This window comes from Monodelphis domestica, chromosome 1 (genome assembly GCF_027887165.1).
Source record: "Monodelphis domestica isolate mMonDom1 chromosome 1, mMonDom1.pri, whole genome shotgun sequence".
In the NCBI taxonomy this organism is placed as follows: Eukaryota; Metazoa; Chordata; class Mammalia; order Didelphimorphia; family Didelphidae; genus Monodelphis; species Monodelphis domestica.
The window spans coordinates 176,236,525-176,264,434 of NC_077227.1; the positions used below are offsets into that span (position 1 = coordinate 176,236,525).

General features: G+C 38.4%; 1 gene segment (V, D, J or C); it reads left to right on the forward strand.

Annotated features, from left to right (window-relative positions):
• TRAV18.2 (T cell receptor alpha variable 18.2) overlaps positions 1-27,910 on the forward strand; it is a 311,022-nt gene that overhangs the window by 232,188 nt on the left and 50,924 nt on the right. The window contains 1 exon segment of the V gene segment in view: positions 6,106-6,159. Coding sequence covers positions 6,106-6,159 — 54 coding nt within the window.

A 27,910-nucleotide genomic window follows, 5' to 3' on the forward strand; every position in this document is an offset into this window, starting at 1 on the left:
CATCTTCACAAGCATAGTTAGACAGCTGTAATTCTGAAAAAGATCCTGGAGTTTTAGTGGACTATAAGCCCAATATAAATTGGCCATATGATGTGTCTGCCAAAACCACATGAAGCTAATATCCTTAACAGACTTTAGCTGAAGTACTGTGTTCAGTTCTGGACACTGTTAAGAAGTACCCAGATAAGTTAGAAAGAATCCAAAGGAAAGCATCCAAATCGTGAAGGTCCTTGAGTCCTTGTCATGAGAAAATCATTTAAGGGAACCAAGGAAGTTTAAGTGAGAGTAGAGAAATCTCAGGGGAACCAAATAGTGATATTCAAATACTTATCTGAACAACTGTCACATGGGTGGTTTTTGGCCCCAGATGGCAGGGACAGGAACAAAGAGTGGAAGTAGTAAAAAGGCAACTTGAATTAGAACTGATGTCAAGTAAAACCAAACAATTAGAACTTTCCAAAAATAAAATGAAGGAGTTCCCTTATATAGAGTGGATGAAATAAATGACCTCTGGGGTTACTTCTACCTCTCAAATATTCTATGACTAATTCTGTAAATTACTTGTCCAAGGTCATACAGGCTATGTAAATTACAGCTAGGATTTGAACACATCATTCTTATGAATAATAATCATAATCATAATCAGCTATGCCTCTACATAATCACCAGTACCAATAAGCTTGGATCATGTTGGCCCATTGCTCCCTGGGTTCTCTCTGAAGACCATATAAATTAGCAACTGAAAATGAGAGGCTGACATTTGGTCTGGGGAACCTTTTTGACTAGAACACCTGGAAGTCTAGAAAGAACAAGTCGCCTTCAGCCCTGATCTTTTGTTGCCAGCTCTCTAGTGTTTGTTATGTCTGCAAAATGCATCCACCAGTGTAGAAAGGTCAGCTCTTCATTAGCCAGACAAATGAGAACAACATATTGACCGGAGCTAAAGAACGAGGAGCTAAGGATCACAGCCTTTGAGATGCTGGTATTTCCAGTCCTTTAATCACGGCGCATTTCTCTGAACATATGCTGTCTCAGGGAGGGCTGGATCAATGGTGCCTGAGGGACTTGGTGCCATCAAAATGAGAGCTGGGATATGAAAATGAGATGTAGATTGGGATACTGTGAGGATGGGAGAACAATTAAGAAGAGGGGGAGGAGAAGAGTGAGGCGGAATGATGTTTTTGAAAACCTGCAGCATGTCTGTCTAGGAAGTATAATGAGACCCAAATGCTTTTGCCATGTCCCTTAACAGAACCAATTACAGGCAGTTCCCTGGGACACCTGGTTGTAGGTGAGCTCCTCACTCACTGTTTCCATAATATTAAAGAGGCAAGGAGATCCAGTGGAATCTTGGAGACAGAGGATCTGGATTGAAATCCCAATACATTACCTGTGTGACCTTGGATAAGTCATAAACTCCCTAAGACTCAGTTTCCTCATCTGTAAAATGTGTTAAGTAAACTGGTCTAAATTTGATCTCTGACATCATTTTTAGCTCTAGACCTACAATTATAACAAATCACATTCCATAGTATAGTATCTTATAGTTAGTAGAGAGCTGTCCTTATAAGAAGCCAAGGAACATAGGATTATGGATTTATAGATAGAAGGGCCTTGAGGAGCCATCCAGGCCAAACCTCTCTTTTATAAATGAATAAAGAGAGGTTTTAAGGGATTGTTAGATCTGCCCTTACTCATGCCTTTTTCCTTAAGGCTACCTTCCATCTACTCTGTATTTATATTATGTGTTCTGATGTATATATGTATTGTCTTCCTCTTTATAATACAAGCTCCTTGAGGTAGCTAAGTTGTACAGTGGATAAAATTCCAGTCCTTGGTAAGGGTGAGGGAAGGGGGGGGGGGGGTGGAGAAGAAAAGGGATCATATAAACATGGAGAAATATTTTTGAAAAAATAAAAATAAATAAAATGCCAGTCCTGGAGATGGGAGGTCCTAGGTTCAAATCTGACCTCAGACACTTCCTAGCTGTGTGACCGTGGGCAAGGCGATTCTAATTGCTCCAAAAAAAGGAATATAAGCTTCTTGAGGGTCTACCCTTTTGTTGCACAGAATGAGTGCTAAATAAATGCTCACTGATTGATTCATGTAATCCCCATTTTATAGATGAGGGAAAGAGTCTCAGAAAGAGAAAGTCATTTCTCCATGGTCACATAGCTAGTACATGTCAGGTTTGGAATCCGAGTCCCAGTCTCCTGCCTCAAAATCCCGTGTGCTTCCCATGACACCTAAATTTCTCTCTGTATAGGTCTGGATGGGAAGGGGTTTGGGGGAGGTAGAAGTGCCTCAGGAGCTGTGTGGTGTTTGAAACCCTAGGGGGCTACGTGATGTATCAGCTCCCCTCCAGTTTTTGCAAAGGGTCCAGTGGCAGTGTAGCTAGCAGTAGTGACTGGAAGATAACTTTTGGCCAAGGGACGAGATTAACAGTCACTGCAAGTAAGTCAGTCTCTGAAGGGCATCTTCTGAAAGGCAATTTGTGACCATGATGCTTAGCCCTCTTGAGAAACTAGAGATAGGGTGTCTGAAGCATTCTGATTGCTGTGAAGGTGCACAAAGCTAGAGGAATGGAGGGCCTTTATTAGCACAGGCTGGGAACAAAGGCAAGGGAAGTCTGAAGTAGGTGTAAGCTGAGAACAGCATGAGGCTAACAGGCAGAACAGAGAGCATAGGGCTTGTTCTGTGCCAGGCACACACCTTCCTAGTGTCTGCCGGAGAGGCAGAGAACAAAAGGAAACTGGGAGATGGAAACTTCACCCAATAGGGGAAGGCCAGGGATCTGAGAAAAGTTCCAAATGAATAAGAGAATAGGAGCCCCAGGCTGAGGGATTCTGGGGGAAATGAGGGGCCTGCGCATTTTAGCAGAGAAATGAGAAAACCTTACTAGGTTGACTAGGGTCCAGAGATGTAAGAAGGAGAGCAGATTAAAATGCATTTCAGTATCACATGACCATCAGGAGAGAAATAACATTTTAAAAGAAAAAGGGATTAAAAACAAACCACAGGCTGACCATAAAGCAAATAGTCCTGCAGCTCTGATTAAGAAGGGAATGGCTTTTCTTTTAATCCTGCTCCAGGGTAGGAATCAGTCCCCACATCAGCATGATGGTCACAGCTGTTTCAATCATTGAGGCTCCTTCCTGGGGGTGTCCCCATGCAGAAGCCAGCACCGAAGGAAAGATAGAAGTGATCTGGCAGCACCCTCCCCACCCCCAACGCTCAGTTTTTGTTAAGTTTCCTATCACAGTGTACTTATAACAACGACAGACTTTACTGGGGGACTGGAACAAGTCTCACTGTCAATCCAAGTAAGTCAACCAAAAAAAAGGCATCTCTCTGTACACTCTGCAGAGACACCCCAGAGAAGAAGAGGTGGAAGATCACCTCCTTCAATCCTCTGCCTCTAGAACCAAATATCCAGAATTTGATAAATGATCAGTCGTGGGGTGAATGGATTATATCAAATATTGATGCTGTTCTTGCTTATTTCCCTGTTTGAGAATACCTGATGAGAGGACAGACTGAGGAGAGTAATAATAATAACAATAATAATGACTAACATTTATATAGCAATTACTATGTTCCAGGCACTATGCTAAGCATTTTATAATTATCTCATTTGATTATCAAGATAATCCTGAGACATAGTTGCTATTATTATTATGCAGATAAAGAAACTGAAGTAAACAGAGGTTAAGTGACTTGCCCAGGGTCACACAGCTATTAAGGCTAGATTTTGAACTCAGGTCTTCCTAACTCCAAGTCTGGCACTTTATCCACTGCTATAAGAGAGCCTTGGACTAAACTCCTACAGTTGTGTAGGCTAAGAGAAAAGGGCAAACTCCAGACATTGACTCTAGAAACAAGAAGTTAGAGGGGAGAGATTTTTCAATGAAATCAATATTTTTACATTACTTTCTATTTGTATGGGATAGTAATCATTACTGTAAATATGAAGCAAAAATAAAACAATTTCCTTTCCTCAAGGAGCTTAGCTGTATGTATAGATAGATAAGTATAATATGAGATAATTTGAGGAGGGGGGAGGGAGAGAAAGAAGGAGTGGGGACTGGGAATTGGGAAGACCAGGGCTAGCTTAGTGGAGGGATTAACACCTAAAATGAGGATTTTGATAGACAATGACAAAGAAGGTATATGTTTTAGGCAGAGAGGGAAGCTTGGGCAAATGTGTAAAGGTAGAAGGGTGTTGACTGAGTTAGGGCAAATCCAGTAGTCCATCTCGTCTAGAATATGGAATTCGTTAAGTGGAGTAATATGAAATAAGGCTGAAAAAACAAACAAACAAGCTGAAGTCAGAATGTGAACGGCCTTCAATTTGTTGTTCATTTGTTTTTCAATCATGTCCAACTCTTCATGACCCAGTTGGGGTTTTCTTGGGAAAGATACTGGAGTAGTTTTGCCATTTCCTTCTATAACTCATTTTACAGGTAAGAAAACTGAGTCCCAGAATCATGGAACTAGGAAGTGGTTGAGGCCAAATCTGAACTCAGGAAAATGAGTCATCTCGACTCCAAATCAGACATTCTACACACTGTGCTCCCTAACTGCACTAAGACCTTAAATGGCAAGCTGAAAAAGTTGTATTTTAAACCATAGGCAACAGGGAGTCATAAAGGTTGTTGAGCAGGGAAGTAACATAGGTCAGATCTGTGCCTGAGATCATATTTTGCAGCTGTGTGAAAGATAGATTGAAGAGGTGGGGAGAAAATAGGCACAGGGACCAACAGGGACTGGTCAATAGCAAAGAAATGATGAGGGCTTGAACTAGAATGGTGGTCATGTGGAAAGGAGAGCTTTGGAAGAAAATATCAGAGCAGAAAAATGAGGTGATTTCAGAGAAAACTGCAAAACTTTGAGGTATGAGAGGATGATAAAGACAATGACAGATGCTCTCAGAAGCTCTGTGTTTAGACCCAAAGAACTCACTGATACCACTTGAAGAGATAATTTCTGTTCTTCCTACATTTGTCTCTTGAAGAAATATTTGGCAGAATCAAAATAGATCACACATAGTCTGGCATCTCCTAATTAAAGCCTTTAATCTCAATTTCTCTCCATTGTTCCAACAGAGTATGATCTGAAAGGGGTCACCTGGAAACTTTGATGATGCAGGAGTAGGGAAGAGTGTGTTTCTTAGGAAACACTAGGGATAGAGGTGGAGGGGAACTTTCAGTTAAAAAAAGAGAGAAGAGAAAGGAAAGGAAGGAAGGAAGGGGAAGAGAGAGAGAGAGAGAGAGAGAGAGAGAGAGAGAGAGAGAGAGAGAGAGAGAGAGAGAGAGAGAGAGAAGGAAAGGAACTTTTGTGATGATTTAAAATACTGTGTTTAGTAATTTGATGGAAACACTGATCTTTGGAACTATATAACTAGATACTGTGAAACTCAGTAAATCCTTTATCATTGGTTAGGAAATCAGGTTATTGATTCCTGTTTCATACCACACAGTCAGTCAACTTTCATGTAATCTGTTTAATGATCCTGTCTTACTAGACTGCATATGATTACAGCTAGAAAAATATATCCTGTCTCCTCTTTGATAATTGAAACAAGTGGCTAAAAGCCAAAACTCCAAGTTTTTGAAGAGAAAATCCAGTCTTTTAAATTTTAAAACTTAAACATTTAAAACTTAAAATTCAAAATATGATTCATAATATTAGAAGGTTTTGTTTGGCATGTGTTTGGGTGTTGCTCCCCCTCTCCCCCAACACTGCATTTGTTTGTAAATGTGAAAGAAAGAGAATTAGGGTAGAATGACTGCTTCTGCATTTTCATCTTTGATGATAAGTTTATTTTGGATTATCTCAAGCTTTATGCAGAAATTAAGGGACATAGAGATATACAGGAAATGTGCTTTCCTAAAACAGACCTTAGTTGTTGGTTGTTGGAAGTTTCTTTGTTAGTTCTTTCTATCTTTGGATGGCAAAGTTGAAATATGAGAAATATATGCTGTGGACTGGGGAAAAGTTCCCTCTCTCAAGGGAGAAGGTATTATCTCATTGGACGGGGAAAAATCAAACTTGGAAAACTGGAGCAGGTTTTTGTAAGAGGGATTATCATTGTGAGAACTACAGCTGGAAATTATCAACTTCACTTTGGACAAGGTACAAAGTTAACTGTGAAAGCAAGTAAGTGAATCTTGTTTTTGTTTTGCTTCAATGTATGTATAGCACTGTAGTACATGCAAAGCACAAGGAGGCTGACATAACACCCACAATAAACCCAAATGGAATGGTGTGGAAAGTTTGAATGAGACCACTCTTGTAACTAAAGACAATTCAAAATAAGCTGGAAAGAAAAGCAGAACCCAAATGGGAAAGAATGGGATATGTGAAACTTTTCCATGTTCGGATTTCAAGACTGTCTCAACCGCAATCATTACCTAGAGGGATATTTTCCCTTCCATTAGAAACTAGAAGGAGAAGGATTGTGAGTTTAGGGGATTGAAATCTCTTAACAGGAAGAGTAATGTGATGTCCTTACAAGATATCTTTCAGGGAAACTGTACAGAGCATGTTTTTGGTGTTGGGGTATTTTCTCTCTCTCTCTCTCTCTGAGTAAATCATTAGAGGAGGGAAAGCATTTCTCTCCCCAGATTATAGTTTGGGGAAATGTATACCAAAGACATGCCCTTGGTTATGTGGTAAATCAGCAGCAGAGCTGAGGCTGTGGGGCCAGGAGACCCAAGAATGCCCAGGCTCTTTTTCCACAGCAGCCTCCAAAATCATCAGTGTTCTTCAGGGAACAATGTCTGGATGCAAACTTAGCATAAGCAAGGAAAATGTCACGTTTCTGCATGCTGTTGTAGGCTTCTCAAGGTATGAAGTACATTCACAGCATGCAAAGGAGTTCATAAAAAGAAGAAAAAGGAGAGTGATTTCAAATTAATAGTCAGAGGAACAAAATACATGTGACCTATTTGGAAGCAATCTATTCCAAGCTGATTTTTTCCAAGTGATATTTCCAGCAAACTAAGCAGGATTCGTGTTTCCCATGGGTTCAAAACAGATGATAAGAGGAAGTGAATGCCTTTTTCAAGGACCTAAAAGTTCAGGGCAATAGCCCAAAGAAAACATAGTTTGGGGCAGTTGGATAAAAAGCTCTGGCTAGAAATTTACAGGCATTTCCTAAAAGGAAAGGACACATCAAATTTTGGGAATACTTTGCCCAGCCTTAGGCACTTTCTAGATGTATGTCCTTGGGCAAGTCACTTAACCTCTGATTGCCTGATAAAAGGATCCACTGGATCTACCAGAGAAGGAAATGACAAACCAGTCCAGGATCCTTACCAAGAAAATCCTATAGATAGCTATGATACAAAAGAACATGAAGAGTTGGACATGACTGAATGACTGAAAAACAAATTGCCCAGAGAATAATTGTGAAATCTCTCCTAGCCAGGGCAGAGAATATACTATGAGTCAAATCCCACCAGGGTCATTAGAGACTGTCTACACAAATGGTCTTTTCCCATTCTGGCTTCTAGATGTTTTTACAATTATTTCCACAATCATTGTGTCTTGTGTTTCTTAGCAAAATATCAGCCAGTTCTAATGATCAAGATGAAGTGATTGTGAGTTCACCTTCTAAAGCCTGAGTTACCCCCCAGGCTGTTTTTTGTAAAAATGTTTATCACTATGTGAAAGCTGGAACCAAGTCATCTTTGGCTCTGGAACCCTTTTGAGGGTTAGACCCTGTAAGTATAAAGACAAATTACAAAACAACCAACTCCAACTTGAGCCTTCACTACAGAAACCCCAAAGGAACCTTACTAATTTATATTCTGGAAAAAAAAATTAGACCACTAAAACCTTCTCTGTCGGTTTAAAAACTAGCAGGAATATTTTTCTCTTTGAAAGAGCTAATTCTACCTGGAAATTGCTTTGCTTAACTTTGAAGTAGAATTTGAAATTGAGAATTAGAGCTCTGTCTTCCTTGACTACTCTGGGAGGTATTCCTGGTATCCAAGGTGAGAGTTGCAAAATGGAAGTCTTCTGTTGTGATTAGCAATGGTTTTATCCTAAAACTCTCTGATTTGGGAATCCTTAAAAACATATTATGGGATCCTTTGGTTTATAGGATATTTTCAATGATCAGAGTAAAAAAATTTCCAGGCAAGCACCTAAGTTTTAAAGACACTAGACTAGTGGTAGCTATCAACCCTCTTTTTTGTAAAGCTGCTGATGACAGTGAGGACTGGAGGTTCTGACAAGCTCACTTTTGGGAGTGGGACATACCTAACAGTCCAACCAAGTAAGTGAGAAAGGAATGTAACGTTTTCTTAATATTTCTTCCTATTGTAAACAAGGACCCTACCTAGAATCGTTTTCTTTAACTTCACATTGGAGTACCAATAGTCTTATGTTTAATTCAATAAGATGTTTATTCAGCAACAATTGCATGAGGTCCTGTAAGAAATGGAAATTGAGGGCAATCAGATCAAACCTCTTGTAAGCTAATTGAGTACACTATCACCTGAGCTAATTTCTCAAAGCTATATTTAATAAATTATGGTGGTGGGTTGTTTCTTTGGACTTTTAAATACTAATTGATGGGAGTCCTGAACTAAATCATCTCACAGAATCATGGGATTTAGAGATGGGAGAGAATTAAGAGAACATCTTGTTTTTTGGTTTGTTTTTTAATTTTACAGATAAACTGACGGTTCCCTCATATCATATGGCAAGGGGGTGGAATATTTTTGTGGTCATGTCATAGAATCATAGATGTGGCATTGGAAAGAACTTTAAAAGCTGACTGATCCTTGCATCAGCTTCTTCATTTTACAGATTAAGATACTAAAATCTAGGGGAGTTAAGTGACTTGGCTAAGAATGTCCAGGTCATAAATATAAGAGGTAGCATTTGAACCAAGATCGCATAACTACAAAGGCAGTGTTCTTCCCACTGGACCACACTCTCCAGCTTATATCTTGGGGCCTCTTCCCCCTCACTACTATCCCACTTTAATTCTAATAGTGAGATATTTGTAAATGGTCATCTGAACATGATGCTAGGTGGATTTGGGGATTCTGAGAAGTCTATGTACACTCAGATGTACACAATACAGCTCTGAATGAGTGGTTTTCGGAGGCTATCAGTGTATAAATGCAGTGCATGGTGACAAACTACTAAACACAGAGTCTTTTAAATGTTTTCACTCCAGGGTGCTCTTAATGGGGTCTCATATCACTTAGTCCTGATTTCTCCCTTTCCTTCTCTAAGTCTGTAGGTGGTTTGAATAGTTTATTGACCATAAGCAAAAGAGTGGACATGAGAGCACTTTCAGAAAAGCTCTCCAAAATTCCCACAGTTCTCATGAGTATTATGAGGACTTAATTAGGAATTCTGGGAAAGCACCTGTCAAAAACATAGAGCTGTGTTGTGTAGATACATGGGCCACTAGACCAGTGACAATTCTATAGTCAGATCTGGGCTGGGAAAGGATATGATTTCCATAGCAATTTGTTCATTTTTGTTTGTTTGTTTTTGTCTTCATTTGTTCCTATCAATCAGATTTAAGGACCTAAAATCAATGAGATATGATAATGCATTCATTGAACTCTTATCACCCATGGCCATGTAACATGAATCTATAGAAAGGATAATAGTAATAGTAGTTAACAGGTTTTTAATGTGAGCAATGCTTTTAAAAGTTTTCAAATCGAGATCTTATATATATATATATATATATATATATATATATTTGGGAAGGATGTAATGTTATCTCTATTTTACTGATGGGGAAGGCTTAGAGGCTCACAAAGCTAGCAAACATCTAAAGGAGGAATTTAATATAGACCTTCCCCTTTTCAAGCCCCCTACTCTATTCACTATGACAGCTAGAGAACCTCCAGATCACTCTGAGATTCCTAATGGAGTCTAGCATGAGTTCCCTGATAACACAAATCTCAAGCTTTGACATCTTAATAAATTGTCAAGGATACTATCCCACCCATCAGGTGCCATCACATAGGCTAGTCAAGTAAGTCACCTTAGCTTGAAACAAATCCACCTAGTGGCCCTGTCATGTCCTCTCCGTTGCTTTTCAGGGTTGGAATGGACAAAATTCTAAATGGAAGGACATCTCAATAACTGTTAATAAACTCTATTCATCCATATATACAATCCTATATTTGTAATAAGCCCTATTTATATGGTGAAACTCCATTTTACAAAGCATTCTTCTATAATCCATGAAGTAGAGATACAAGGCTTTGTATCTCCATTTTTCTAGTGAGGAAACTGAGGCTGGGAAATTAAGCAACATGCCCACAAATGAATGGATCATAGATTTCAGCCCAGGTCTTAAAAGGACTCTCACCCCAGTGTTCTTTCCACTATATCTGGCTGCCCCTAAATAAAGAGATAAAGGATGAGATGAGAAGGAAGCCCAACCTGAAGTTTTTGTTACTAAGTTTATCACAGTGTAAATACTGGAAGTGGCAACAGAATAACCTTTGGGGCTGGAACCAAACTCAAAGTAACTTCTGGTAGGTGATAGGAACAACAATCTCATTCGATAATTTATTAAGTCTCTACTATGTATGAATCCTGTGATGATAGTGTGTATCTTTTTCAAATAGCAATATGGGACCAAGTGGGAAAACCTAATAGAAAGTTTTCCTCTCCTTTCCTTCCTTCTTATGGGACATGATCTTAGAACAATTTTTAGGCTGAATTCCTATCAGGTCTCATTTCCACCTGTGAATACAGACTTTCACTCTCTTTACAGGTTTCTTTAGTCTTGGTAATTATTCCTTTGAGTTGATTTATCATCAACACATTAACTCTGGGCAATAGGAGTTCTCTCACAAGTTCAGTGAGGATACAGAGGACACTGACATATGCCACGCTACTTAATTAGAGGATGAAAAACTAACAATTCTGAGGCCTTTTCAGGCTATGAAATGTATAAATGAGAAGGAAATGGGTGGGTTAGAAAATAGTGTCTTCTATTGATTGTTTTATGAGGATCCAGAGGGACTTGACCCAATGTGGGAAGCAGTGTTAAATAGTGGAAAAGAATATTGGACTTAGAACCAAGAAACCTGGGTTCAAGATTTAGCTCTGTTGCTTACCAGCTGCTGGGGCAAGTAGGTGGCACAATGGATAGAATGCAAGACTTGGAGTCAAGAAGAATTGAGTTCAAATCCTACCCCAAACATTGACTAGCTGAGTGTCCTTGGACAAGTTACTTCACCTCTGCCTCAGTTTCCTAATCTGTAAAATGAGGATAATAATAGTGCCTACTTCACAGGATTGTGGGGAGACTCAAATGAGGTAATATATGTCCTTTGCCAACCTTAAAGTTCTGTGCAAATGCTAACTAAAATATTATTATTAACTACGTAACCTTGAACAAATGATCCACCCTCAGTTTCCTCATCTGTAAAATGGTAATCATGATGATATCTACACTACCTAACTTATTGAGTAGTTGTAAACAAAGGATTCAGCAAACCTTGAAGTTTATATAAATTTGAGTTATGAGACTATCCGCATAGCTTTTTCTTGAGATAGTAAGAGCAATCATTTGACAAGGGCCCAGGGAGGTATTAAAACAAATATCTGTATCACTGAAAACAGGATTAGCCCTTCCTGGCTATCAGCTCTTCCCCCCAAAAAATTAATGCATTAAATTATTCAAGAAATATGGAACATTTATATAACAATTCACATGTAACTGCATCGATGGCTGAGTGTTTTGCACCAATAGCAAAAATGTCAACTATATAGTCTCCAGAAAGGGTGGGGCAATTAAAAAAAAAAAACCTCAAATTTGGAATAAGAGGGCCTAGGTTCAAATCTTACCTCTATCACATAGCTGGGTGACCACCAGCAAGTGACTTCATCTCTTTGGTTCTTTTTCCCCATCTATAAAAGGAAGGGCTTAAACTAAGGTCCCTTCTAACTCTAAACCTTGTGTTCTAATATGGTATAGCAGCACCTCACTTCCAGTAATCCCAGGGGGAAATGGTATTTCTGTTTCTGTACCCAATTAAATTAGTCCTATTCCAACCCTGGTGTAGCTATTTATCCTCAGCAATTGGATTCTGGACCTGCTTCAAAGCCCTTTGTGTCTCTTGGGATTCTTGCCTGGAGTCCTTGTCAGTTTTGCTCCATTGACTTACCAGGTGACCACTTAACTCCATAAATGAGAGAGCCCTGTCCCCATGAGACAGACCAGAATGTGAGGATCATTTTTCAAGATACCTGACAGGTCTCCTTGCTCCCTGGAATGATGAGGACTCTACAGAGTTTCCTGGGGAAGCCAGGACAGTTTTTGTTAAGGGATGCACTGCTGTGTCGAAAACAACAATATCCTACGCTTTGGAGCAGGGACAAGATTGATAGTAAATCCAAGTAAGTATGACCCCTAAGATATTCAGGGTCAGCAGATGTTAGAAGCAAAACTGAATTAGAAGGAGAGAAGGGTGAGGCTCCTGGGCTTTTTTTAATTAAATGAAATGAATAAAATGACATATCTATGAGCTGATCCCAAGTGGACTGATGGATTCCCATTTGCCAAATGCTTAGAAATCCTCAAATGGAAAGTAGCAGGGGTTTATTTAATCTCCTAAACTCTTCCTGAGTCCAAGCAATACCTGCAGCTAAGGAGTCTGGCTAGGCATTGTTAACTATGCCTCATTCAAAAGATGGGAACCCTGCAAGGTCAAGCAGTAGCTCTGATTCAAGGAAAGCATTAGACTAATGGGAGATGCCTTTGAAAAAATCATTTCCATTAAATATAGTTTCTTAGAAGCAAAAGGTCTTGACAAATTCAGATATAAGCTACTCTCAATGAGTCACACACCCCAATCTGGGGAAGGCAAAGCATTCTATTCTTTTTCAAATTTTGGCTTGGAATCGATACTAAGTACTGCTTTCAAGGCAGAGGAGTGGTTCGGGCTAGGCAGTGGGGGTTAAGTGACTTGCCCAGGGTCACACAGCTAAAATATATGAGATTATCATTGAACCCAGGACATCCCATATCTAGGTCTGAAGTATTCTAGTTTTAAAGAAAATTGTTATTATTGATTTTAAAGCAGATTCTCCATTCCCCTTGGAGTTACCTGAGGGTTAAAGTAGTGGAAGGATGAGTATAACCTCCAACTAGCCTTTCATGAAGCAACTGGGGCATAGCTGATCCTTTGACCTACTGTCCATTCTACTTAGACTCAATAAGGAAGTGAGGACAGGAAACCTAATGACTTGACACCCTCAGCCTGCTGAACACTGTCCTTACTATCAGATAAGCAGAGCTCAGATATGAGTTGTTCTAACTAAATTTTATGCACAGAAAGTGGTCTTGACAATTTGGGGATTCATCACGTGTGTCTATATACCTAGATCTCTTTATAAAAATAAAAATATTAACTGTACAGACTTGGGCAATGATCTTACAGAAAGGCCACTTAGAAGGCACTCTGGTTAGTGGGTTGGGAGACCTGAAAATGAATTCCAGTTCTAAGACTTACTAGCTACACTCAACTTCGCTGAGCCTCAATTCCTTCCTTTGTATACTGGAGATAATATTTGCACTGTCTGGATCACGGGATTGTTGTAAGGTCTTTGTAAAAAAGCATAAAGTACCATATAAATGTGAGCTGCCGGTTTTAAAAATAATCTCTATGTACCTTCCTCTGCTCCTTTGAAGAGTCCAGGGTTCATTGGTGGGACAGTATATGTAAAATGAGATTTTTCTCAGTGTGATCAATTTTGCTTGGTTTTTTCATTCCTTAAAGAATATAAGGAATGGCTTCCCTGGAAAACCAGAAAAATAGATAACTAGGCAATGTAAAAACAAAAGACATAAGCAAAAATCTATTTTTATATTCATAAGAATCTTTCTAAACCTCAGTTCCCTCATCTGTAAACTGAAGGGTTTGAACTTGGTGATCTTTAAAAATCTTTTGTAGATTTAAAATTCTGGGTCTCCAAATGAATTAATAGTACAAAGGGGAATCAAGGAGAGCAATGTGGCAAGACTTCCACTAGGGGGAAAGCACCCACTCATCTCCATATCCCCCCCACCCAGCTGATAGTGTAAAGGTCTATATGACTGTGTGAATTATGGAGGAAACCAAGGAAAGCTCATTTTTGGATCTGGCACCAAACTATCTATAATACCAGGTAAATAGAATGTTTACAGAGTGTTTATAGGTAGGTATAATAAAATAACCAAGGTTCTCCAGACCTAAGTAATGGAAGAATTCCCAGACTACTTCTATTACCTTGTCTTTGGCTCAGCTTGTCCCTCTACTAGTTATTAGGAGGTCTTTGGGATTTAGAAGGCAACGTAAGGCCCCTTCCCCTTCAGGGACTTCTTGTGAATGATTCTTCTACCCCCAACTTGGTAACTAAGGGATTTTCTCAATTGTCATTATGATGAAGGAATATGATAAACCCTGGAGGGCTCTCACCCTGCAGAAACATTTGGACTTTCTATCAGCTATGACCCCGTAAGACCTATATAGAATGTTTCCTTCATATAATGTCAATGTTTTCTCCCACCCCAAATTATTTTGTTTACTTATCTCTTTATGTATTGTTTCCATTCCAATTGAATATAAACAAGATCAGAGACTGATTTCTAGTTTTGTTTCCATATTGTCAATGCCTAACAAAGTCTCTTGCACATAATATAGATTTTTAAAATGTTAAATTTGAAGGTGAGTAAAAATATTGCTCCCCCCCTCCCAGGTTAGCTGCTGACCATATACTTGGCTTCTTCATGATAGAAATAATGAATAGATGTAGAGCTTTTACTCCAAACTCTGGTGGGAGCTTTTTGTTAAAAGGGGGCACACTGTGTGAACACAGGAGCTGCAAACACCCTTACCTTTGGCAAAGGCACTTCTCTGGCTATCATACCCAGTAAGTTCTCTTGTTTACTTAATTATCCTTTCTGGAAAGAAATCCGATGGGATCTGTTGAAACACAGCTGAAGTTTAATTGCTTCGTTTATCGGGTGGTTGTACACTCTGTCAGATGTGTGAACTAGATATGAATTCATGGCTCCTTGGAGGCTGAGTCAGGTGATCAGATCTGAGGCATTTTGATAAACTGTACTAATATTTGAGAGGCTACATTATATAGCAAAATAAGAGCTAGTTTCAAAATCAAAAAGTCCTGAGGTTCAGTATGACCTCTGAAATCATATTGACTAGGTGACCATGGGCCCTTTCCCTTCAGGGAGATAGGCAGATAGATAGATAGATAGATAGATAGATAGATAGATAGATAGATAGATAGATAGATAGATAGATAGATAGGGAGAGACAGACAGATAGAGACAGACAGAGGATTTATTTGTTAAATGTTTACTATGTCAACATGTACTGATAGCCATCAGTAGATGTTATGCACTGAGAGTTCCTTATATCAGTGAAATCAGAAGTCCAGTTTTCTTTTTAATGTTTATACAATTCAATGTGTAAGATGCACATTGTAGTTTAAGGAAAGAAATGCCTTCTGATACATCCCACAGTAAACCAATGAAATGAAAGTATAGAAAACCTAAAGTTTCCCCAAAGAAACATGACTGTAAGAAAGAACATGTCCTTAAAAATAAATAAAAGGATTCAGTTGGATTTATTTGGCATTACAGGTGTTCAGTTTTACTTTAAATCCAGAAGAAAACTTAAATTATCTAGTAAAATAAACTCATTGTGTAGAAGAGATGACTGAGTTTCAGAGAAGTAAACTGACTTCCAGCAAGTCACAAAGCCAGTTGGTGACAGAGCCAGATTTAGAATCCAGATCTTTCAACTCCTAGTACTCTCTTTTGAAACCATCCAATGTAGTTGAAAAGTAAGAAGATGATGCTAATTGGGTTGGGCTAATTATAAGTTATATTTCCCATATAGAAAGTTCCTCCCAAGGACAGGCTTTTTGTAATGGGTCCAAAAACTGTGTGAATTTAGTGGAGGAAATAAACTCTCTTTTGGTGCTGGGACAAAGCTCAGTGTAACACCAAGTAAGTTTGATTCTCAAAGGAAGGTAAACTCCCTAATGCGTGATTGGGAAAAAAAGCAAAGAACCACTTTTTTCCATATAGGTTCCATCCTTTAACAAAATGAATTAGCTAATATTTTGGGTGGGAGAAAAGAAAGTTTTGTTCACCTTAAGATGAAGAAGAATGAACTTGTTGTTTTTTTTTTTTAAACCCTTACCTTCCGTCTTGGAGTCAATACTATGTATTGGCTCCAAGGCAGAAGAGTGGTAAGGGCTAGGCAATGGGGGTCAAGTGACTTGCCCAGGGTCACACAGCTAGGAAGTGGCTGAGGCCGGGTTTGAACCTAGGACCTCCCGTCTCTAGGCCTGGTTCTCAATCCACTGAGCTACCCAGCTGCCCCCTGAACTTGTTATATGGGAAATGTTTTAAGGTGTAAGCTAGTCAAAAAGAGAGATACTGGAGTAGAAACAGAAATGTCTTGGCTCTTTCTACTTTGTCCAAGCCCAGATTATCTATTCTTTTATAGATTATAGGGAATATGATGCATTTGGTATCGGCATTTCATTAGCAAGAATGCCAGGTGCCCACAGTTTAGAAATATTCTTTCAGTAATTAGAGAATCAGAACCAGAAGGGATATGGGAGTACATTGAGTCTAAGAAATTCTGGAATATACCTAACTAGTGCTCATTCATTCAGTCTTTTCTTGGACCTGAAGTAATGGGGAACTCACTATCTACTTTCTGCTTTTGGATAGACTTAATTATCAAGAAGTTTCTCTTCTAATTAATTCAAAATCTACCCACTAATCTTAGTTTTGCTTTTTGGAGCCAAGACAAATTTGGTGCTTTAGAGTGGAAAGAGACGAATTCTAAAGTCAGGACCTGGATTCAGATCATATATCTGTTGCTTCATGTGGCCTTAAGCAAGTCATTTAACTTTCCTGGGTCTCGGGTTCCGCATCTATGATGGTTTCTTAAATTCCTTCCAATTTTAGATTAATGAATCTACAAATTTATTCCCTGTCCCATATTATAACCATTCAAATATAGTACTTGAAGTAATTTATCCTACTTAGAGATAAGAACTGGGTCTCTACTATACCATATCCCTTAAGGCTATAAGGCTTATTTTATTTTCCAACAACTGTTTTGGTATTTTTATATCTACATGAACATTGTTTCTTTAAAAATATTCACTTTTTATGTAGCCATTATTCAAAACAGCTTTGGAACTCCTCTATGGAAATTTCCTTCAGATAGTCTTTCAAAATAGTCTAAAACCAAGGAAAAAAAATGTTCTAAATTGATTAATTAAATAAAATTTTTTAAATAGTCCAAACATGGTGTCAAATAATAATCTTTGAAAGTAGATTTGATTTTTTAGAAACAATCAAGTTACTTAGAGCTCAGACTAGTGAATAAGTTAAATTATCAAATTCTCAATAGCCATTTTTGGTCAGAAAGAAAGTACAATTATGTAAAGTAGTAAGATTCCCTTTCCCATGCAGTTCCTAAGCTAGTTGAGAAGGCAGTCCCCAAAGAAAAACTCCCCAAAACAATCACTTTCAGCAAAGATAGAATGGAATAAGTATGTGGTCTCACACAGGAACTACTTTCAGACCAAGCTTATTTGGGAGAATGTGTCCTGGTTGTGGGTGTTCAATCATTTTTCAGTCATGTCTGAATCTTCATAACCCAGTTTGAGGATTTCTTAGGAAAGATGATGGAGTGGTTTGCTATTTCCTTCTCCAGATCATTTTGCAAATGAGGAAACTGAAGCAAACAAGGTTAAGTGACTTTACTTGCCCAGAGTCATGAAACTAAGAAGTGTCTGAGGCTAGATTTGAACTTAGGAAGATAAATCTTCCTGACTCCAGATCCAGCATTCTATCCACTTTATCACCTAGCTGCCCAATGTGTTTTGGTATGTGTGTTTAAATACTAGCTGTTACTTTTTATCCCATATCCCAGATAAAAGTTCTGTAAGTAACACAGTTAGTTAGCAAAATGGTCATTATATCTTTTTTTTTCCCTAAGCCCTTACCTTCTGTTTTAGTATCAAGCCTAAGACAAAAGAGCAAAAAGGGCTAGGCAATTGGGGCTAAGTGACTTGCTCAGGCTCACACAATCAGAAAGTGTCTGAGGACAGATTTGAACCTATGTTCTCCTGACCTGACACTCTCTCCACTGTGCTACCTAACTGCCCTTACTGTGTCTTTATATACTGATGTTCTATAAACCAGAAATTTAAGAAAAACATTGGTTACGTGTCTACTCAGAGAAAAGCATTACATAATTTGAAATATATAGACAGAGAAAAATTGGAAGAGAAGCCCTATTATTTTCTTACCATGATTGGTCTGTGAATAAGCATATATTAAATACCAATAATGTTTCAGGCATTGTGCCAAGTGATAGGGATACAAAGAAAGGCAAAAGACAGTTCCTGACCTCAAGGATCTCACAATCCTTGGTGAATCCTGGTGGGGAAAAATATGCAAACAACTAGTTACACACAGGGTAAACTAAAAATAACAGGGGGGAAGTGCTAGAATCAAGGTGAATCAGGAAAGGCTTTTTGTAAAAGGTGTAATTTTAGCTAGGAAGGCAGGATTTTTATCATAGAGCTGCCCCAAGCAGTTCTAAGACTACCCAAGCTAGTTTGTGTTAAGAGACCAAACACTGTGGGAACTACTGGAAACACCAAGTATATCTTTGGGCCAGGTACCCAAGTGACTGTGCTAACATGTAAGTATTCAAAAAAAAAAAAAGCAGACTTCATTTTAAAAAGTGATGGATCCTCCTTGAGAGGTGAAAGGGAGCCATGAAAGGCAGTCAAGTTGTGAATTATTAAAGCTGAAAAGACTACTCTTTGACCTAAATAGAAGAAAACTCGTAAATGGTACACAGGGAGATGGAGACCCATGATGCTAGTCATTAGATCTGTGCTAACTCATTGGGGGGAAAAATAAGCACCAGTTAACGATCTTGAGGGTTCCCTTGAAAATGGCAGGAATGTTCTATTTTCTTTTTCTGATTTTTTTTCCTCTTCTCTTCCTACTTATATACAGGGTATCCCAAAAGTCTTACTGCAGTGTTAAGCTTTTAAAGCCTGGATAACATCTCACTAGCTCCATTTCTCTGTTGTTCTAACCCTAAACAAAAAAAAAAATCTATATCTTCTGAAAATAACCCTTACCATTGCATTCAAGACAATCTTCTTTTATAAAATCCCAATCACTTCCCTGCACGGAACTTCACATGCAGCCTTGTACTTATTGTGCCCTAGAGAGACCATATGCATTTCTCTCTATCCCTTTGCTCTTTTCTTGGAATACTCTTTCTCTGATCATCTAAATCCTACTCTTATTTCAAGTTTCAGCCTAATACCACTTTCTCCTTAAAGTCTTCCCAAACCTCCACCAAAGCCCAGAACAGAACAGTGCAGTCACTCACTCCTCTGAACTTTATAGCATTAGAGTATATTATTTAGGGTAGATAAGGTGATGGACTTGAAAGGAGGAGAAACCAGTGTCAACTTTGCCTTGGATAACCAGCTAATCACTGTTCAAGCAAATACCTTAACTTCCCAGAGTCTCAGTTCCCACAATCTATAAAATGGGGAAAATGGTGTTTGTCCTACTCATCTCGTATACTTACTGAAAGGAACTCATTTTGCAAACCTTAAAATTCTATGTAAATGACTTATTACTAGTTTTCCTTTCTTAGTTCTCAACCTCTACTACTCTATATTGTAATTTACCATTTAAAGTTCATCTGGTTCCTTTAACTGAATTCAAAGCATCTTGAAGGGTGGTAGCAAATCAGGTCAAGGCAAAAATTGTTTATTAGGTATCTGTTATGTGCCAGGAATTGTGCTAAACACTGAAAATACAAAGGCAAAAATCATCCCTGCTTTCAAGAAGCTTATTATGTCTAATATGGTCTGTGGAATATGAGACAGACTGTGCAAAAAGCTACATACAAACAAGATATATACTAGATCAATTGGAGTTAATCTCAGAGGGAAGGCACCAGCATTAAGGGCAACTGAGAAAGTCTAAGATGTTCTAGATACACTAGTTACTCAATAGATGTATATCAATGATGACTCTTGGATCCAATTAAGAACACCCAAAACTGGAGATAGCTAGGTGGCTTGGTGAATAGAGTCAAGTCAGGAGATGGGAAGTCTTGGGTTCAGATCTGGATAAAGACACTTCCTAGCTGTATGATCCTGAGCAAGTTAGTTCCTATTGCTTTTCCACCTTGGAAATAACATTTAGATTCAGTTTTAAGATAGAAGGTAAGATTTTTTTTTAAGAAAACCCAAAACTTTCTAGTTGTTTTGCTGGTACCAAAAGTGGCTTTTCTCTTGCCTTGTTCCCTATATTTATTTTTATAAGCCCATGGCTTATAGGTCTAATAAAACAGGACCAAAACATTAATTAACTGTGCCTAATAGGCTGTGTATTGTTGTGCCTTATGTTAGGAACTTAGAAATAATGGATCCACTGCTTGCATACCACAGAGACAAACTTGGCAAATAGTAGAGGATTAAAAGTCTCAGTACTGAATTCAATTTATCTATATCATGTAGACCCAGTCTAAATTTGTATGTGTTGATTTCTATGAGAAGTCAATTCATTGCTTGTTTTTTGTTGTTGTTTTGAATGGAGGAGGCCTAGGAAATATGTGGTTTAATAAATGATTACAAAACTAGAAAAGGAAGTGGATGAAGGATGGTTTCTGTAAAGGCGATAACTGCTGTGGGAATTCAGGAAGTGGCTATGGGAAGCTGTCCTTTGGAAAAGGAACAAAATTGACAGTATATCCAAGTAGGTAATTCTTGGGGCTGCCAGGCTTCTCTAGATTTCTTTTGGTTTTCCTTTGGGGATATAAATGCTAAATGTTTCTATAGCCATGGTGCTAATCCCAAAAGTAGTCAGGGTTTGCAAAGAGGGGGGGCATTATTCTATAGAATAAGAAATATGTAGCCATTGGGTTTCTCATGCCAGATTTCCATTTAAGTTGACTCACAAAGTAAAACCCTAGAAATTCTTATCAGAAAGGGGGCTGCAAGGGTTTAAAAATATCTTCTCTATAACAAAAATAGGACCCTGAACAAATTACTTAAACTTTTTCACCTTTGATCTCCTCATCTATAAATTTATAGATTGGATGTGATGGTATCTAAGGCCCCTTAATGATTCTAATTTTATTATCCTAAGAATTTTCATCACCAGTAACCTTATATATGAATAAAGATTTGACAAATGTCTTAAGCCAGATTGGAATATCAGCTCCAGGTCAACAAATTGCCTACAATTATCTCTGTTTCTCTAGGATCAAAATATAGTGAAATACTTTAAAACATTCAGACAACTGGACAACAGCTACCTAGACCTGAGCCTGGGACACTGGTTCACTGAGGGAAAAGAGGGTCTGCAAGAGCCCCAGTGAGGAGTGCTCCATGTTGATTTCTCTGATATTTTAGACAATGAAGGTTTCCCCAGTCCTTTCTGGGGTAAACAGTCTCACTAGCCATTTCTACGTGGGCAGAATAAATACTGGATACTTTACTTTGTCTAGATGAAGCTGTGATTTCCAAAACCTCTAGGGGACACAGGGAAGAGGATTAATTGGTGAAAACATAAAAGAATATTCTAGGGCTTTGGGAGTCGATTTCAAGGTCTGTATAAAAACCCATCCTCCTAAGATGACTCTAGGAGCTTTAACAAAGAAGATATTTCATTTACCTAGTATGGAAACAGCCCTAAATACCCCCAATGACGCCAGGGTTCTGTGCCAGGTTATTACTGTAACAATTGTTTAATATTCTCAGTGAGCACATAGTATCACTCCTTCCAGAGGATCTTTAGGGGAAACTTTAGCTCAGCTTCTGGGAGGTTTTTACTGAGCTGATGATCACTGTGTGAATAATAATGCGGGCTACACACTAACATTTGGAAGGGGAACAAGGTTAACGGTCAAACCTGGTGAGTCTCTGTGCTGAATCCATAACAAATGCCCTAATTTTAAAAGGGAGGCTAAAGTGCTAAGCTTCAATTTGGTCTTTTTTTCCCTTGATTCATATTGATTTTTTAATAGCATCTCTAATGATTATATATGGATCCATATGTACATGCGAAAATGGGCACACATGCTGTCCTCTACATAGGGAAAGGAACACATAATTAACTAGGGAAAAAGAGAGTCCTAGCCTTATTTTTTCTATTTTTTCCTTAACCATTTTGCTAAGAATCCAGTCATTTTGTTGTCAGATGCTGGAATGAGTTGCCATGGGAAGCTTGAATATAGATTTTGGTTATAGAATTTCCTTTCCCAGAGTTCTTTAAATTAGGGCACATAGGCTCCTGTCTGGCTCAGTTAAAGGGCAGCCTAGCCCAGGGGCAGAGGAAAGGACTAGATGACCTCAGAAGATCCTTCCATTCTGATGTTGTGCATTTACCACAGTCCCAAATAGTCCTTTTGCTGCTACTTTGGCCAGAATACAAACTTAAAAAAAGGCAAGCTGGCTGTATTTTATAGGATTGAAAAGGATTTCCTGTTGCACATTGGCTAGTAGGTTTCTATAAAGCTTTGTGAGATGGTGTAATGCTGGCAGCAACGTGAAATTAACTTGGGGATTGGGGTCGAACCTGATAGTCAATCCAAGTAAGTCTGCATGATATCTCATAACAAACATGTCCCTACAATTGAGAGTTCTCTGAATTGTGTCTTTTTATTGTAGACCTGATGTCTAAGACTCCCTGCTATCTGTAGAACTTGCTCCAAAGTACAGCCCTGGCCTGTACTTGGTGGGAGCTTTATGTCAAAAGAATTAGATCTGGAAGCCTGGAAATATATGGGGTCCCCCCCACTTGTTATCATCCCCATGAGAGGAGAGGAGAGGAGATGTTGTTAGCCTGTTCTGTGTATTGATTTCTCGGACATATTGGGCAAAGAAACAGACAGGTAGACACAAGCAAAAAAAAAAAAGGCTGCAATGCAGTAGTAAGAAATAGAGAAAGAAAAGATGAAATATTCTGCCAGGATCCTTTTCTCCCAGAGGCCAGGGACCAGGCAGGACCAGACTGAGTTTTGGGGGCAGATTGTACCATGCCCAGCTCACTATAGCCTACCAATAAGTATTAAACCATAAGATATCCCACCAGATCTGTGCCAAGCCTGGAGCTCCAAAAGGCATACAGCTGGCTCTTCCCAGGCAAAGTCTAGTCAAACACTGGCAGAAATCTACCAAATTTGGGATTGTCCACACAAATAATTTTGCTGGATAATTAAGGCCAGGAAAGATTTTTTACACTAGCAAAATGGCCAAGAAAGAGGGATGTAATGGCGAGGAAGGTAGGTCTTCCTGGCTAGAAACAGTGTCCAATGATAGAACTTAACAGGCTGATCCACTGAAAGGAAACCAGACTCACTATTCCTCCCCATAAGTCCTTCATCCCTTGAGGAGAAAACCTTAATCTATAATGATTAGCCCTTTGTATCACACATACCTAATGAATTTTCTAGATGAGTTTCCTGGAGTCAGTCTGATAAGACTATCCAGGAAGAAGGTCACCCTCATAATGTTGGGATTATTTGTAGATGTGGGTCCTGGAAATGTAGAGGAGGAATAATTTAGGACTATCAACTGCACTCTCTAAATGAGAAGAAAGACAAGCATAAATATTGAGTCAAATTTTTTAATCATCATCATCATCATTATTATTATTACTTGGATTTATAAAGCTGTGTCCTTTAGAATAAACAATTGCTTTAGAGAACATTAACGATTTCAATGTGGCTGTGTTGATCCACACAGCACCAAATGATAGTGGAGAGCTGACAATTGTCCAGTTAACATGACAAAGGTCCACCACCAGTCCCTATAATTCAAAACAAAAGGAAATGTCACATTGGTACCTGAAGGTTCCAGACTGGGCATCAGATTAACTGGATAATTGCCAAACCTCCATTTTGCTTTGGGCTATGTATACCCAGTTAAAGAAACACAAGAATAACACTAAAGTCTGTGTCCTTTCTGCAAAGGAAAATTTCTTTATTTTAAACAGTACCTCCAAGAACAAAGAAAAGAGACACAGTAAGTCATTTGACTTATTATTCCAGTGACTATTTTGCATTTATATGACTCCTTTTTTCCTAGGAAGAGATTAAGACACTTTATAAGACATTTTAGTCAAACAGATTGACAACCTAATTAGGAAGAGAAAAACAGATTCTATGTATCTTTTTTTCCCAGTCCTCCTGGGTAGAATTTGGTCATATTACTACATGCAGAAATGAGACTGATGGTGGGGATCTCTTGCAGGATATGTGACCTTTCTGGAATGATTCCATAATGTCCCAGAATGTAAGAGCAGGAAAGAATCTTAGATTCAGTCTAGTTCAGTCCTCTCATTTATAACTAAAGAAAGACAGGCACAGAGTAAGTGACTTGCCCAAGGTCACACAGTCACACACTGGAAGATCCGGGACTCTAAGACCTCAAGTCCCTTCAATTTTTTCTATTCCACACTGTGCCTGCTGTACTTGTAAGATACTGTCCCCGGAGTAAGATGGAGAGAATAGTATTCTGCCCATTTCCCTTTCTCCTGATTCTCATGTAGAAAACATTTCTCTTCTGGCAAAGTAAAGGAAGCAGGCAAGCTCTGGCACCAATTTTACTACCTAGTACCTAAGGCCATTTAGTATCTCCCTTTTCCTCCCTACCTCTTATTTCTTGTCTCCTCCTCTTTCCCTTCATCATTCTTCTCTCTCTTTTCCCTTCACCATCTTCCTTTTTCTTCTCTTCCTCTCATTCTTCTTGCCTGCCTCTCCCACGCTTCTCTCATATCTATGCCTTAGACCTGCTCAGTGGTATTTCTAGAAATTGCTGAGTTTCAGGGGAGGTTTTTGAGGGGAAATGATTTTGTGGCTATAATGGAAACTAAAGACTGAAAAGGGCATTAGGTGATCAAAGAACAGAGCCTTGGTAAGGTATTTATAAGCTCTAGGCACTTAATTTATCCTGAAATAAATACTGATTTGAAATAGAGAACAGAATTTTCTGGCATTTGAAAATATGTACATTTATAATAAATAATCATGAAATGTGCCTTAATTTTATCCCTTCCCTTTTGCCCTGGGCAGTTTCTCTACCTTGCCCATTCCTAGTTCCAACTTGGAGAATATATCTAAAAATTATGCAAAGAATTTGGTGAATTTATTGACTCAATCAGACTAGTTAATAGCAAATATTATGCTGGGGTTCAGATAAGGGACAGATCCTCAATTAATAGTAGGTGTCCAATTCAGAATGCTTTGGGTTTTCCTGTTTTGCTGGGTTGTAGTGTTCCTTTTACCTGCAAGATTCTAGGCTTCCATCTGGGGGAGGAAGATGCAACACTTACAGAAAGCAAAATTGGCATAGTTTTTGTTGTGAAGTCATTCAGTGTGTAGATACAGGCTATAATAAACCACAATTTGGATCTGGCACTCAGTTGATGGTTAGACCAAGTAAGTGTATCTTTTTATTTCTAAAAGTCAAAGACCTATAGTTCCTTTTGTTGAGGAGTCTGACAATGACTAAATCTGTTTGTGAGCTAGTGCCTCTATAACTTATATAGACATGAATTCATTTCTCCTTTTTTCATCTCCCCAATTAGTCACTGGTGAGATTCAATGGCTTCTGCTGTTAAGATGATTAAGGTAATCTAAAAGGTGTGTCATTTGGGTTAGGAAAAAAGCACACTGACATCAATAAAGGAAATGACCAAGAAGATAGTTCATTTGATTCTCAGAAGTAATGAAAGGTGTGATTCAGTAAGAAGGGAAGATAGGAAGGACACTGATGCTGCAGTAACATTCAGAAGCTATGTGCCTAACTTGTTTAGAAGTTGGTAGAGTAGTACAAGGCAGTGGGTTATAATATAAATAGCACTGAATTTGGAGTTAGAGTACTCTTTTGGCCTCAGTTTCCTTAACTATAAAATGAGTGGTTTGGGTGAAGTCCCTTCTAAGATTCCTTCATGCTCCAAATCTAAAATCACAATCAGTAGAAGCAGCAATCTACATGAATATCCTAAAAGCCTGGCCAATTACATTCTAAGAAAATTCATTATTGCTGGGCAGAAGGGGTTATCCAGCTCACATGACCTTTTTCAATTCTGTCCATTCTGGACAGATTCATCTTTGTAATTAACTTTATAACTTGATAGAAAATACAAAAGACAGAAATATTTTTCATCACTATTTGAAAGAGAAACTCTACATCTATCTTTACAGACTCAATACCTTGCCTTACAAATCTCTTATCTCGTTAATAATATCCTGCATTTCTAAGACACTTTTTCTTCCTCCAGGAGACTTGAAATATGTTTCTATAATACCTTCCAGTTCATAGACCTATAACTCATATCTTTAGAGTATCCTCTGTTAGGCAAACAGGGTCAGATATCAGCATAGACATCTTACAAATAGAAAAAGTGAAGCTAATAGAGATTAAGTGAACTACAAAAGGCACCCAAGACATCAAGAAGGATGATACATTGGAAATAGACTAGAGTCACAAGACCCAAGTTCAAATTCTGCTTCTGTTAAAATTTGTAGTTTGGGGCAAGTCACTTCATCTGTTTCCTTTTCTATAAAGTGAAGGGTTGGACAGAGTGAACTCTAAGGTCCCTTTTAGCTCTAAATCCTAAGATCCCTTATAAAAACTGGGATTTGAAGCTAGATCTCATAATATGGCTTGTTACAACAAAAACACTCTACTTTCTTTTGATATCTCTTACTCAGAACGACAACAGAAAAAAACCAAGACTGGGTATTTGGGGAAAGGAAGGAGAATAGAAGAATGCAATGATGTAAATGAAACAAAGGCTGATTTATTCATTGTAACAGTTTTTAAATTTCTTCCAGAGATATTCTGTGACTTGATGGTTATTTGGAACCTGTGCAGGGATTGAAAGAAAAGCTGTGGGTAACTAGAAGGTGAATTAAAAAAAAAAAGATTAGGTCAAGTGAATAGTCAGGAGAAGGCAAGGGTTTTTTTGGTTGGTTTGTTTTTGTAATTGACTGTGTCACTGTGCAAATGATGGATCCAACTACAAGCTAACCTTTGGGTCGGGGACAAGATTAAGAGTTTTTCCAGGTAAGAGGTACAGATGAGGAAGTAGTTTTTAAGTGATCTTTTTATTTAAAGAACTAACATATAAAAAGCACTTTCTTTAAAGGAGAGAGTTGACTCATCCTAAGCAGTTCAAAATCTTTTTTGCCTGTCAAGACCCAAACTTCTCAGGATGTTTCTCATAGCTACAGCCTTCAATAAACCAAATGTAGTTCATAATACTGCTAAAATATCATGGTGAGAATGGAAGGCTGAGACATCACATGTATTTATAACTCTAAACAAGTGATCTGTTTCTATGGTCCACATTTTCATTTTAAAACAACAGGGAAGGTAAAGCAAGTTCAGTTCCTCCAATTTAAAAATTGTTTATGAATTATGCTTCCCCTATGTGTAGAGAGACCTCTCCTGACTTCTGATGTTTAATCATTGGATTTCATCATCTGTGCCTGAAACCTATTATAGGCAAGGGAATCAAATGTAATTAAATGAGCAAATAATCTTCAATAGTCAATATTTCTGACATTGTTTTATGTGCTCTGCTTCAGGCTCTCTATCTGGGTTTTATCTCTAATGGGCTCCCACGAAGGACAATGGTGGTTTTTGTTAAGGTTTTCATGGCTGTGGGAATAGCAACTATCAGTGGAATTGGGGAGCAGGGACAAGGCTAATTGTAAAGCCAGGTAAGTCTCTGGAAAATGGTTCTGAGCAGGAAGAGAGGCTGATTAAATAATAGACTAGATTCCAAGCATATTTTAAAGAACAATTCAAGCTGCCAGATAAT